This window comes from Erinaceus europaeus, chromosome 18 (assembly GCF_950295315.1).
Source record: "Erinaceus europaeus chromosome 18, mEriEur2.1, whole genome shotgun sequence".
NCBI lineage: Eukaryota > Metazoa > Chordata > Mammalia > Eulipotyphla > Erinaceidae > Erinaceus > Erinaceus europaeus.
The window spans coordinates 9,792,374-9,806,300 of record NC_080179.1 but is presented as its reverse complement, the minus strand read 5'-3'; the positions used below and the strand labels follow the sequence as shown (position 1 = coordinate 9,806,300).

Genomic DNA, 13,927 nt, shown 5'->3' with positions numbered 1-13,927 from the left:
AAACTAACCACTGGGAGTCGGGCTGTAGTGCAGCGGGCTAAGCGCAGGTGGCGCAAAGCACAAGGACCGGCATAAGGATCCCGGTTCGAACCCCGGCTCCCCACCTGCAGGGGAGTCGCTTCACAGACGGTGAAGCAGGTCTGCAGGTGTCTGTCTATCTTTCTCTCCTCCCCTCTGTCTTCCCCTCCCTCTCTCCATTTCTCTCTGTCCTATCCAACAACGACAACAACAATAATAACTACAACAATAAAACAAGGGCAACAAAAGGGAATAAATAAATAAAATAAATATAAAAAAATTAAAAAAAAAAAAAAGAAAAACTAACCATTGAAAAAAGCACGCAGAACAAACTTTGCTTTTAGCCTTTTGTCATCAGATACAGTGTAAATCATTTCACTGACAGGATCAGTTATATCTGACCATCAGAGGCTAAGGCCAGCTATTGCTGAGGTCTCTGAGTTGGGTGTAGGCAACTGCAAAAAGATCTTAGCATGTGACTCCAAGATCATACTTAAGGCATTTCCGCATGCACATGGCAGAGTTCAGGTAGAAAGTGGGAACAGGGAGAGCGCGAGCACACTGATAATTTAGACTCTATAAAATAAGGAAATTGAGTAGATATGTCAGAAATGAGCTATATATTGAATTAAGAGGCATGCAGAGTTACTTATCAATTCTTATGAATCCATGAACTGGCAGACAGCAATACTTGGAACATATAGGAAGAGCAAAATGCCATATAATATCTCTCAAGACTTAACTAGAGAGAGAGAGAGAGAGAGAGAGAGAGACTGTAAATCTGAAACTGCTTTGAAAATTAAACTCAGAGAGAGAGAGACAGGCTGGATCGACCTGTCAACACCCATGTTCAGCAGGGAAGCAATTACAGAAGCCAGACCTTCCACCTTCTGCATCCCACAATGACCCTGGGTCCATGCTCCCAGAGGGACAAAGAATAGGAAAGTTATCAGGGGAGGGGATGGGATATGGAGATCTGGTGGTAAGAATTGTGTGGAGTTGTACCCCTCTTATCCTATGGTTTTGTCAGTATTTCCTTTTTCTAAATAAAAAAATTTTAAAAAAGGAAATTAAACTCTTCCATAAATACAGTCTAGTTTTATTATTTAATAAAATTCAATACTACTACCAAACAAGCAAGTTTTTCTTAGAATTAATTTTCTCTTGATCTTCAAATACACATATGAAAGTAGATGTATAAAAAGTCCAGGAGCCATGGCTTCTCAAGAGTCAATCAGATGTACCTGAATGCAGCTGAAGAATTACCAGCAGTCCCACCCACACCTCCTCCAAGCATGTGACTCACCCTTTCTACACCTTTGCACAATAGATTGGCATCAAAAGATCCTATTTTGGAAAAATTTGGTTGTACCATTTGCTTGGTTGATGTGGATCTGGCAACTATTTGAATTTTTAACTTTTTTTTAAATTTATTTATTTTTTCTTTTTTTGCCCTTGTTGTCTTTTTGTTATTGTTGGTGCTGCTGCTGCTGTTGTTATTGATGTTGTTATTGTTGGATAGGACAGAGAGAAATGGAGCGAGGAGGAGAAGACAGAGAGGGGGAGAGAAAGATAGACACCTGCAGACCTATGAAGTGACTCCCCTGCAGGTGGGGAGCCGGGGGGGCTCGAACCCGGATCCTTACGCTGATCCTTGCGCTTTGCACCACTCGCGCTTAACCCACTGCGCTACCACCTGACTCCTAGAATTTTTAACCTTTTAACAGATTGTTTTCCATCAAGTAAATATCACCACCTTGGTGTTACATTTGAAGGCAATTAAGTTTCCACATGTACATGAGAGATGCCAGGAGTTTTCTCCAAAACATTGTGAAACAGTTTCTTGGTATTTTTTTTTCCTACATTATATACTTTCTGTTATGCATGGAAGACATAGGATAGGCCCCCCTCCCCCTCCCTGCAACAATCTATAGTTATTTATGCTGGAATCTTTTAGAGAAAAAATTTTGTTTCAGATACAAATTCATTAAGATCCCTAACTTTGTCATGTTAACAAATGTATTGGCTACATTAGATGGGTCCTGATATTGAGGCAGCTTGGAACATTCCTACTCATGACCACAGACTGTGAGCTCAGATCTACAGGGAGGCAAAGGTCACATAGGTTCCTAAGCTGAATATGGGCCCCAGATCACATCAAATCAATGGGGTTTACAGTCAACAATATTTATACACCTTTCCCATATTAGGGAGCTACTCTCTTCTCTAATCCAGCGTTCTGGTTCTTTTTCCAGCCATGACATCATCTCCCCAGACAGTAACTTGGATCCACCTGCATATCAGATTTCATGTTCAGGGGGGAAAAAAAAAACTAGTATAGCCACAGGCCTATCTACAAAACGGAGACACCCCCCCCCCAACTCTTCATCTGCACTACTCCAGCCTTTAGGTTCATGATTAGTCAACAACTTGTTAGGCTTTATATGTTAACTCTTTTCAACCACCAGTTTCCAGATGTTAGCATGATGCCAACCAGACTTCCCTGGACAGACAACCCCACCAATATGTTCTGGAGCTCCGATTCCTCAGATCCCTGCCCCACTAAGGAAAGAGAGAGACAGGCTGGGAGTATGGATCGGCCTGCCAACACCAATGTTCAGCAAGGAAGCAATTACAAAAGCCAGACCTTCCACCTTCTGCACCCCACAATGAGCTTGGGTCCATACTCCCAGAGGAGGGGATGGGACACAGGGTTCTGGTGGTGGGAATTGTGTAGAGTTGTACCCCTCTTATCCTATGGTTTTGTCAGTGTTTCCTTTTTATAAATAAACACACACACAAATGTACTGACACACTATTAAAAAGGAGAATTTTGGGGGCCAGGTGGTGGCACACTTGGTTGAGCACACATATCACAATGTACAAGGCTAGGTTCAAGTCCCTGGTCCCCACTTATAGGAGGAAATCTTTGGGACTGGTGAAATAGTGTTGTGGGTGTCTCTCTTTCTCTCCCTGTCTATCACCTCTTCCCTCTTGATTTCTAGCTGTATCTATCCAGTAAATAAATAAAGATAATAAAAAAAAATTTAAAGAGAATTTTGGGGCCAGGCATTGGCGTGCACCTAATTAAGCATGTGAACCTAATTAAGAACATACATTATAATGTGCAAGGACCCAGGTTCAAGCCTCTGGTCTCCACCTGCAGAGGGAAAGCTTCACAAGTGGTGAAGTAGGACTGCAGGTGTCTCTCTGTCTCTCTCCCTCTCTATCGCTCCCTCCTTTCTCAATTTATCTTTGTTTCTATCCAGAACTAGGTAAATATATATATATATTTTTAAGAAAAGGATAATTTTTTTACACTAACCTGTTAGGGTATAGGGTATATGTGTTACTTATGATAAGTAATAGTATCGTATTTTCTACTTATAGGTTTATAAAGAAATTCATATCATTATTTGAGCATTTGGTCCTACTTTGTGTTCTCATGACCAGTTTTTATTGTTTTTCATGCAAAAAATAACCTTTTTCAATAATTCAACCCTTATCATAGTAATTTCTCTCCAAATACTTAGGTTAGAAAGTCAAAATAGCAATTTTGTTAAGAAAGTACTAAAAAATTGTGTTTTTATTTATTTTCGATGTAACCTTGGTTTACAAGACACTCTACATGTTGTAAGAAGTACAATTTCACACCTCATTAAAACGCGTTTCCACTCACTCCATCCCCATCTTCTGAACATGTATAGGATTTCTTGTTGATTAGAGTTTCATTTCAAGGCAAGGGAGGAATCTGAAAGTGCTTTGAAATATGGTACAATGTTTGTTTCTCTTTCAGATGACTAATAACTTACCTTGTATCCAAATGTGATCCTTCCACTTTTTTCTTTCCAGTCACAGAATGCATCCCCAAAGCAGAGGAAGCAGAGTGTGTACACACCACCAGCTATAAAAGGTACTGTTGAGGTCCTGTGTGGGGCTGTTGTGAGTGGAGAGTTCAAAGCTGGCAGGTTGTCTGTTCTGAAGAACCTTATGTTTGATTATAAGGTGAATCTATAATGGTTACAGTTCTACAATTCAACAAGGAATTTCACAGAGATACACTGCATTCATTTATAATTTGGTTTTATTTAAAGTATCAATAGCTAGATGAAGAAAATATAAAAATGTCTCAGAAGCTCAGTTTGGATATTCAGAATTTACCAAAATAATGACAAGGTTTTTCTTTTTACCTTTTACTACATTTTTCATTAAAGGGACTTTCTCAGTGTCCTGAAATACGCTTGCCATTACTGACACACAACTGTCTTATTGTTATTATTATTATATTGTGGCTGAAGCTAAGTGACATAGTTGAAATTTTAGACCAATTTAATGTAAAGTGTTGCCTCATTGTCTTAGGAGCAGTGCCAAGAAATCCCATCAAACAGTTATTCCCTATACAAGTAACAGCTGCTGAAGTAGCAGTGGAGAATGTGACTCCATGCTCTGGCATTTCCTCAGTTTTCCCCTCAAATTTGGAACTGCTAAAAGAATATCTAAGTGTATAAGAACTTTTACCAATATCATTTCCAGGAAAGACTCTCTCTCTCTCTCTCTCTCTCTCTCTCTCTCTCTCTCTCACACACACACACACACACACACACACACACACACACACACACACACACACACACACACACGTTCCTGACATGAGACAGTGTGTTCATGACATGAGACAATGTGTCCAATCCAGTAGCTCCTGTTCCAGTCTGGTGCTCAGGTCTTTGGCCCGAGGTCCATTAACATTAACACGCAGTCACACAGCTCCTTTGCAACAGCACAAGTTGCCAGCTGAGCAGCTTCCTTTGGAGTCTGGAGAGATGTCTAAATCGGGAGTGAAATTTTCCACTCTGTATTCTCTCTAGTTAGGACTTTTTCAGGGAGCTGGGATATAAATGGCCACATTAATAGCTACTTGCAGTAAACTTCCTTCCTGTGCAGCTCTAAAACACTGTGTTTTCTTGTTTGTAAGAATGCAGTAAACAATACAGTCATCAGCATTATGGTTCGGTTCAGAATAATTATTGAAATCTCAGGCATCCCTCTCTGAAAGTAAACATCACTCCTTTGAAGATATTTTCTCTATTGTACTTGCAAGACATGACCATTTTGGCGTGTATGGGCAGAAATGATAGATATATGTTGACTAATTGAATGGTTTCCTCTGTTCTATTTTGGATTTGCTTAACTAAATAAAGCAATATTGTTTTTGTGTCCTCAGAGAATAATAATATTATTTAGAGAGGAAAAAAACCTTAAAACTAAGATCCCTGGGTACATGGCTTTTGTTATGTTTAACTATCAAATATCATTAAGAATGTGGGGTCCTTATGTGCTAATGAGCCTGTTGTAATAATGTGGGGTTTGATTTTAGGGCATTTCATCACACATTTTACATATATTCTTACTATTGTGGAGTACCCCAAACAAAAATTATGGACATTTTTGGTGATAAGCTAAGACTTGAAAAAGCTCCCTGATTCTTTCAAAGGGCTTCCAGAGTATTATGACAAGTCATTTATCTCTTTATGTATGACCAGGAAATATCCAAGTTAGTTTCTAGTTTGGGATGAAAACAAAGAAAATGTTAAGTTTGCATGTTTTAGTCAGTGTGTGTCTGTGAACTAGAAGTATTTTTTTTAATTTATAAAATGGAAATATTGACAAGACTGTGGGATAAGAGGGGTATATTTCCACACAATGCCTACCCCCAGAGCTCCATATCCAGTCCCTTCTTTTGACAGCTTTATTTGTAAATAGCATTAAATGTCATGGTGAGGTCTTGTATGGTACAGCAAATCTTAAGCATGGGATTTTCAAAGTAAACCAAATTCCCAATTAACTTGGTTATAACAAGAACTATCTATTGCCTTCTTAAACGCTAAGATAACAGGAACCTTCCTCAATCTCTAGAAAACCCATATTTCTCCCAGTCCTGGGACCTCTGGACTTTGCTCATTTTCCTGCACGCTTGTCTTGGTCCGTGCCATTTGATACTGCAGCTGCTGAGCTCAACCAAATCACTGCTACCAGTATGACCTCAACACGTATCACGTTGGATTGTGTCCAGAGACACCAGGCTTGGAATGTCAACCTTTTAGCTCTATTACTCTGCCACCAAGTTCCAGGTGCTACCATGACACCAATCTGACTTCCCCTGGCAGATGACTCACCAGTGTACCCTGGAACCCCACCTCTGCAGGGCCCTGCCCCACTAGGGAAAAGCAGAAATAGGTTGGGGGGGGAGGTACAGATCCACCTGCCAATGTCCTTGTCCAACAAAGAAGTAATTATAGAAGCCAGACCTTCTGCACCTCATAATGATCCTGGGTCCATGCTCCCAGAGAGATAAAGAGTAGGAAAGGGGAGTCGAGCGGCAGCGCAGCGGGTTAAGTGCACGTGGCACAAAGCGCAAGGACCGGCAGAAGGATCCCGGTTGGAGCCCCTGGCTCCCCACCTGCAGGGGAGTCGCTTCACAGGCGGTGAAGCAGGTCTGCAGGTGTCTATCTTTCTCTCCTCCTCTCTGTCTTCCCCTCCTCTCTCCATTTCTCTCTGTCCTATCAAACAATGATAACATCAATAACAACAACAATAATAACTACAATAACAATAAAAAGACAACAAGGGCAACAAAAGGGGAAAATAAATAAATAAATAAATAAATAAAAATTTTTTAAAAGAGTAGGAAAGCTTCCAATGGAGGGGATGGGACATGGAACTCTAGTGCTGGGAAATTCTGCGAGATCTTATGGTTTTATCAATCATTATTAAATCAATAAAAAAGAAGTGATTATCTCAGAACAAAATTAAATAATGGTAAAAATTGGTGCATTGTGAGAACATTAAGAAGCTTCAGTCATAAGAAATGTAAATAAGCAAAGGGAATGCTTACCGAAATATGATGTCATGGAGGTACAAGAATACGATATTCTGAAACAGGTAATTCTTCAGACTGCAGCGGGACATACTAGTATTGTTGCATGCAGAAAGTTCACCAGAGAGAAAAGAAGCAACAGATGGGGTGAACACTTTCCAAACATTTACTCTACCAAAAAAAGCCCATAAGCCTTCATGAAGGACCCTGAGAGTAAGAAGCCAGAAAAACATAAGGAGAAACAACCTAGTCAGACTCTTTTTTTTTTTTCTCCCTCTTTTTCTGACTGGCTGAGAGGAATTATTGAGTACTAAGGTGAAAGTGGAGGGCATGGGGTCAGATGTGGTGTGAGGTGACCTCTTACCTGTATTGTTTCAATTAATCCATAGATGGAGAGTTCTCCTATGTTTGTTGACTATTCACTCTTTTAATACTTGCTGTTAGCTGTGGATTGGCGTCACAGGAAATACAGACTTGTCGAGGTTCCTCCTGTGACACTGACTTTGTACAGGGATGAAGAAATAGAGCAAACTGCTTTATTTCATTGCATATTACTTTTTTCATTTTATTGGGGCATTGATGGTTTACAGTAACATTTTTGACACATGGGCACACTTTCTTTTTTTAATTAATTTAATAATGAGCAACAAAACCATAGGATAAGAGGGGTACAACTCCACACAATTCCCATTACTAGAACTCCATATCCCATCCCCTCCCCTGATAGGTTTCCTAGTCTTTATCCCTCTGGGAGTATGGACCCAGGATCATTATGGTGTGCAGAAGGTGGAAGGTCTGGCTTCTGTAATTGCTTCGCTGGACATGGGCATTGGCAGGTAGATTCATGCTCCCAGCCTGTTTCTATCTTTCCCTAGTGGGGCAGGGATCTGGAGAGGTGGGGCTCCAGGGCACATCAGTGACACAGTCATCTGTCCAGTGAAGTCCCGTTGGCATCACAGTAGCATCTGCAACTTGGTAGCTGAAAAAGCATTAAGATACAAAGCAGAACAAACTGTTTATTAACCAGTAACCTAAAGGTAAGAGTATAGCAGATAAAATTTGGGGTCTCCATTTTGGAAAAAGCTAGTAGGTCTATTTTAGGTCTATTCCAAGGGACCTTGACTTTACACTTTCTTATCTCCCTGTGATAGGTGTGTGCAAAATGTTCTCATCCCCAGTTTAGGCCCTTTTCCGCCACCATTCACTAACGCCCAAGGTACTCATCATCCTCTCCCACTCTCTCAGTCCCCAGAGTCTTTTCCTTTGGTGTAGTACCTTCCACCCAGGCCAGATCTCATTTGCTGTTTTCCCTTTTTGTCTGCTTGAACCGGCATCATGTTGGAGCTGAAGCGTGATTGACTCTCAGATTTGGCCCTTTAAGTTCTAACATAACACTTAAATTTCACAATGCCTTTTTCCAATTCCTCACTGGATTTCTTTACTCAAATAGTTTAGATCTATCAAATTTAGCATACCCCCAACCAAAAGTACTAGTTTATTTTTTCTAGCTTCTCCCCTTTCAACAAATTGTATGTAGTGATTGAGAACAAAAGCCTTCGTATGATTCTTGCTGTCTCTCCTTGACCCTATTTTCTCCTCTCTTTGGCTCTGATTTCAAAATGCAGCCTCCCGTGTCCCATTACTACTGCCTTCTCCAACTCACCATTCTTTCTTGCCTGTACTGCTGGTATAGATTTTTCCCAACCTTCCTGATTTTGCTCTTTTCTTTAAAAAATTTTTTGTTATTATCTTTATTTTATTTATTGGATAGAGACAACCAGAAGTCTAGAGGGAAGGGTGATAAAGAGGGAGAAACAGAGAGATGCCTACAACACTGCTTCACCACTTGCAAAGCTTTCCTCCTGCAGGTGGGGACTGGGGCTCAAACCCGGGTCCTTGCACATTGTCACATATGCGCTCAACCAGGTGCACCACCATCTGGTCCCCTGATTTTGCTCTTGTTCTGTTACAGTTCAGTCTCTACCCAGATACCTGAGTAATCATCCAGCTTACAAACACAGTCAGGTCAGTGTCCCAGTGAAATTTGTCAGTGACTTCATGACACATTCAGTATAAAATGAAAAATTCATCTATGGTTTCCAAGTCCCTGAACAACTTGCACCCATCTTCCTCTATAACCTCAGCTTCTTTCAAAAAGCTCCTTCAAGGGGCCGGGTGGTTGGCGCACCTGGTTGAGTGCACAGGCTACAAGGCTCAAGGACCCAGATTCGACCTCCTGGTCCCCACCCGCAGGGGGAAAGCTTTGCAAGTGGTGAAGCAGGGCTGCAGGTGTCTTTCTGTCGCTCCCTCTCTATCACCCCCTTCCCTCTGGATTTCTGGCTGTCTCTATGCAATAAATTAATAAAGGTAACAACAAAAATTCCCCTTCAACATCTGAGTCCAAGCTCATGATAGAATTCTTTTTGTCTCTTTAAACATCCCAAACACACTTAATTTTAGAACATTTGCGCTTTCTGTTTCCTTTGCTTGGAGTAAAATTTACCCAGTAACATGAAGGGACTCAACAAATGCTACCTCCTCACAGACTCCTGCCTTTTCTGATAATTTCTTCTCCATTATCTTTCTCTTTGGACACTACCTTATTTTTTCCCATAGCACTCCTATTATATATCTACACTGAGGTGTTTATGACACCATTTTTATCTGAGATCTCCAGCACTTAAAACAGTGATTGTCTCATACCAGGTGCTCAGTAGTATTTGTGGAAGGCATTCCTCTAAATTACTTTTACTGCTACCATCATATCAAACACAAAAATATGTTTCTTGGGATATAATTAGTCTCTTTCCATAATTGGTTTCTCTTCTCCCAGATCCTTCTGTTTTCTTCACTCCAGCAGAGTGAGTTAGTTTGCTTATCTGTTTGTTTGTTCCTCTTATTGCCATGAGGGTCAGTGCTGGGGCTTGGTGCCTACACTCTGCATCGGGTGTTCCTGGTAGCCATTTTGCCCTTTTTAAATTTTTCCTTCCTATTTTTTTATTTGATAGGACAGAGAGAAATTGAGAGGATAGGGAAGATACAGAGAGAGACAGAGAAAGAAAGACACCCACAGACCAGACCTGCCTCACCACTAGTGAATTGTCTCCCCTGCAGGTTCAGCGAGGGCTGGAACCCGGGTCCCTGAGCATGGCTCTGTGTGAGCTCAGCCAGGCGAGCCACAACCTGACCCCCAAGCCAGAATGAATTTAGTTTTTGCCTCCAAGACTATCACTGGGGCTGGGTGATGGCAGTAGGAATCCACTCCTCCTGGCGGCCATGTTTTTTTCTATCTTACTGGATAGGACAGAGGGAAATTGAGAGGGGAGGGGGAGATAGAGAGGGAGAGAGAAAGATAGATGCCTGCTTCAATGCTTCTCTGCTTCACTGCTTGTGAAGTATCCTGGCTGCAGTGAAGCAGGGAAGCATTGAAGCAGGCCCGAGTCGAGCCTTGAACTCCCATCCTTGTGTTGATCCTTGTGCTTAGTACTACATGCACTTAACTGGGTGTGCCACCCAGAATGAATTTTTAAAACAATAAAGTGACTATGATATTTTCTTGGTTAAAATATCTTCCATATGAGACTAACCCCCACTGCACTGAGGGCATTGCAGTGCTATGGTATCCTTTCTTCTCTCTCTCTTTAGTTTATTTGTTTTAATTAAATAATTAATTTGGATAGAGACAGAGAGAAACAATTTGGATAGAGACAGAGAGAAATTAAGAAGGGAGGTAGAGGTAGAGAGGGAGAGAGATCTACCCCCCAACAGACACAGGCTCACTGAAGCACTGTTTCACTGCTTATAGAGCTTTCTCCCTGCAGGTGGGAACCTCTGGCTTGAACCTGAGTCCTTGCACATTGTAATGTGTGTGTTCAACCAGGTGCACCAGTACCTGGCCTTTTCTCTCTTTCTGTCTGAAAAAAAATTGGTCGCATGCATACGTTCCAAGATAGTGTTGTCTTCCCAGTTGAATTTCCTCTTGTTTTATGCAGGCTGTCACATACACTTTCCTATTTTGCCTGTGAACCTGAGTCCTTGCACATTGTAATGTGTGTGTTCAACCAGGTGCACCAGTACCTGGCCTTTTCTCTCTTTCTGTCTGAAAAAAAATTGGTCGCATGCATACGTTCCAAGATAGTGTTGTCTTCCCAGTTGAATTTCCTCTTGTTTTATGCAGGCTGTCACATACACTTTCCTATTTTGCCTGTTATGTGCCTATCATCTAATCTGTCTTCTATTATCTTGTGTGTTTAACACAGATAAGATAAACTTAACTTCAGTATTTTTTACTCATGTCTGTAATAAATATATCAAATAGAACAAGAATAAAAGAGCGTTTAGCAAGAGATTTATCTCCTTCTAGTTGACATTAATACCCCTGAGAGTCACCATTCAGCCAGTTATCAAATAGGCTTGTAATGTCAGGATGCTAGACTTTAAATCTAGAGGACACTGAGCACTTGTGTTAGAAGAACTTTTGTATTTCAGATATCCTGTACAGATAACATTTATTTTATCAGTGAAAATGAGACATAAATGTGTGGTATATATTATGCATAAAAATGACCAAGTTGAAGTTCCTGGAGAAAATGAACTTATTTTTCCATTAGCCTGTGGAATATAGTGCTTTGTAATCACGTAAGTAGCACAATCTGAACATTATCAGAAAAATGATAGCTGACCCCTGAACCCACGTGCACTTCTCTGCTCTTTCTACTCTGTAATTTATGGAAGAGCCAATTAAATTATTGTTGGGTAGTTTGAGTCATGTTTTCAGAGAGAGAGAGAGAGAGATCTACTGAACTTTAAATGTATTCAGCTGAAGCTTGCAGAGAAAGTATTATTGATTTTAAAAGGAAATCTGAACAGGTAATAAAGCCACTGACTAAAATGGTTCTGTGTAGTAGAGCTTATTAGTATTATATTACCGGTCTTAATGCACAGGAAGTCAGATTTTCAATGAACTTCTGAAAAGCATTTCCTTCTCATTCTTCATAATTTCTTTACAAGGAAGTTTTAGTTACTTCAATCTATGTTGTGCTTATAGCATGTCCAATAGGTTTCTTTTGAATGCTTTTGTTAATGTGCTGGTTACATTTCTTTTTTTCTTCATCAGTGATGACTATGATCTGGACGGTGCCTCTACTTAGTTTCCTTTCATAGTAAAGCAGTAGATTAAGGAATCACTCAGGGAAAGAACTAAATCAAATGGATCCAATAAAAGCACTTATTTTTAGAGAATGTAGAAGACAGTGTCTAGGATATGACATGTATTAGTAACTGATGGAGGATCTCCATACGATATGCTGTTGATCGTCATAATTTCATGGAACTCAGCACGTAAGGACATAGACTTTGGACAGCTGAATAGGGTTTAACTCCCAGTATCACTGCTTATTTGTTCGTCAGCTCCAGAAAGCCAGTGAATGTAAGTTGTCTCTTTTTTCATTGATAAAAAATGGATGATTTCTACCACTTAGGGTTGATCTAGGGACAAAATAAAACAATCTGTATCAGAGAATTCTCAGAGTAGACGCATGATTTGTGGCAGCCATCTTGGGTAATATTTGAACGTTGACCAAGTGGCAAGCAAAATGGTCCTATTTAAATAGTTAAGTTTTGCAGAACGATGGGATAGAGTCAGGTAAATATGGGAGAGAAGGTAGAATAAAAGGGCTTAGAGAACAGTAAATACCTGGGAGAACCTAGCTTTCATCCTGGTGGGAACTGAAAAGGAGCAAGTCTTCAGGTAGGCCTGTGGATTACCAGCCTTTGTAACTTTGGCTCTGTTCTGATTTGTACCAGACTTATGTAGATTTATGGAGTTAACCTTTAGTCTTTCTCTTCTTTTTAGCAAAATCTGGCGTTTCTCTTTTGCTTCCTTTCATCTAGCTTCTCCTTGCCATACATATTGTTTCTAGTTCCCAGATACATAATAGGTCTCTGAGAGGCAAAGATTTAAACTAAATCTTCTATTTCCAAAAAGAACAAAATTATGGCTGTGCTCGAGTAGATTATGCAATTAACATCTCTAGCCAGAAGGATGAACAGGAAGTTGTATCATATAAACTCAGCCTATAATTTGGCAATATAGATAAACTCACAATGACTGTATTTAATTGTAACCAATACATTCTTCCTGCTTTCGAGTTCTTTATAATAGTGACTTGAAAATACAAACAAACAAAAAATGGACTCATCACTTCTGTGCACATTGAAAATCAAAGATAAAGAAAGTTGCAAGATTTTTTTTTCTCATGAGACCATCTCCACCATCATGATTTTAAAAAATTAAAAAAAAAAAAAAAAAAAAATCTCTGCACCTCTGTAACGGTTCAGGTATTTATCACATTTGCACTTCTAAATATTGGGCTTTTTGTTGTTATTGTTTCTTTTGTAGAATGGGTCTTATTTATGCAATTCAATAAACATTTTAGCAGATTTCTAGAAACTGAGGAACATTCTAAATAAATCACACACACACACACACACACACGGACATTTTAAGTATCCTTTTATTTTCAGATTCACTTCCTCCAACTTGTACCACTAAATTGTATGTTCATTTTTCCTTCTATCTTTGGATATAGAGGGTGAGCCTAGATTGGAGACCGATATAAAACTTTATTTGAAGTGGCTAAGATGCCTTTTTTTTTTTACGCACAGACCCAAATGGGTTTTTTTAAAAAAATATTTATTTATTTATTTATTCCCTTTTGTTGACCTTGTTTTATTGCTGTAATTGATGTTGTTATTGTTGGATAGGACAGAGAGAAATCGAGAGAGGAGGGGAAGACAGAGAGAAGGAGAGAAAGATAGAGATACCTGCAGACATGCTTCATCACCTGTGAATGGACTCCCCTGCAGGTGGGGAGCCGGGGGGCTCGAACTGGAATCCTTGCACCGGTCCTTGTGCTTTGTGCCACCTGCGCTTAACCTGCTGCGCTACAGCCCGACTCCCAAGATGTCTTTTTTTTTACTGAGATAAACATGGAGTAAGAATGACACAAGTGTAAGTTGCATAGCAATGACTGT

General features: G+C 40.1%; 1 protein-coding gene across 1 annotated transcript in view; it reads left to right on the top strand.

Moving 5' to 3' along the window:
- Positions 1–13,927, top strand: part of PPP1R1C (protein phosphatase 1 regulatory inhibitor subunit 1C) — a 130,037-nt gene that overhangs the window by 69,839 nt on the left and 46,271 nt on the right. Inside the window, exon 4 of the mRNA XM_007522147.3 lies at positions 3,871–3,931. Within this exon, the coding sequence (XP_007522209.1) occupies positions 3,871–3,931 (61 nt within the window). The remainder of the gene's footprint in view (positions 1–3,870; positions 3,932–13,927) is intronic.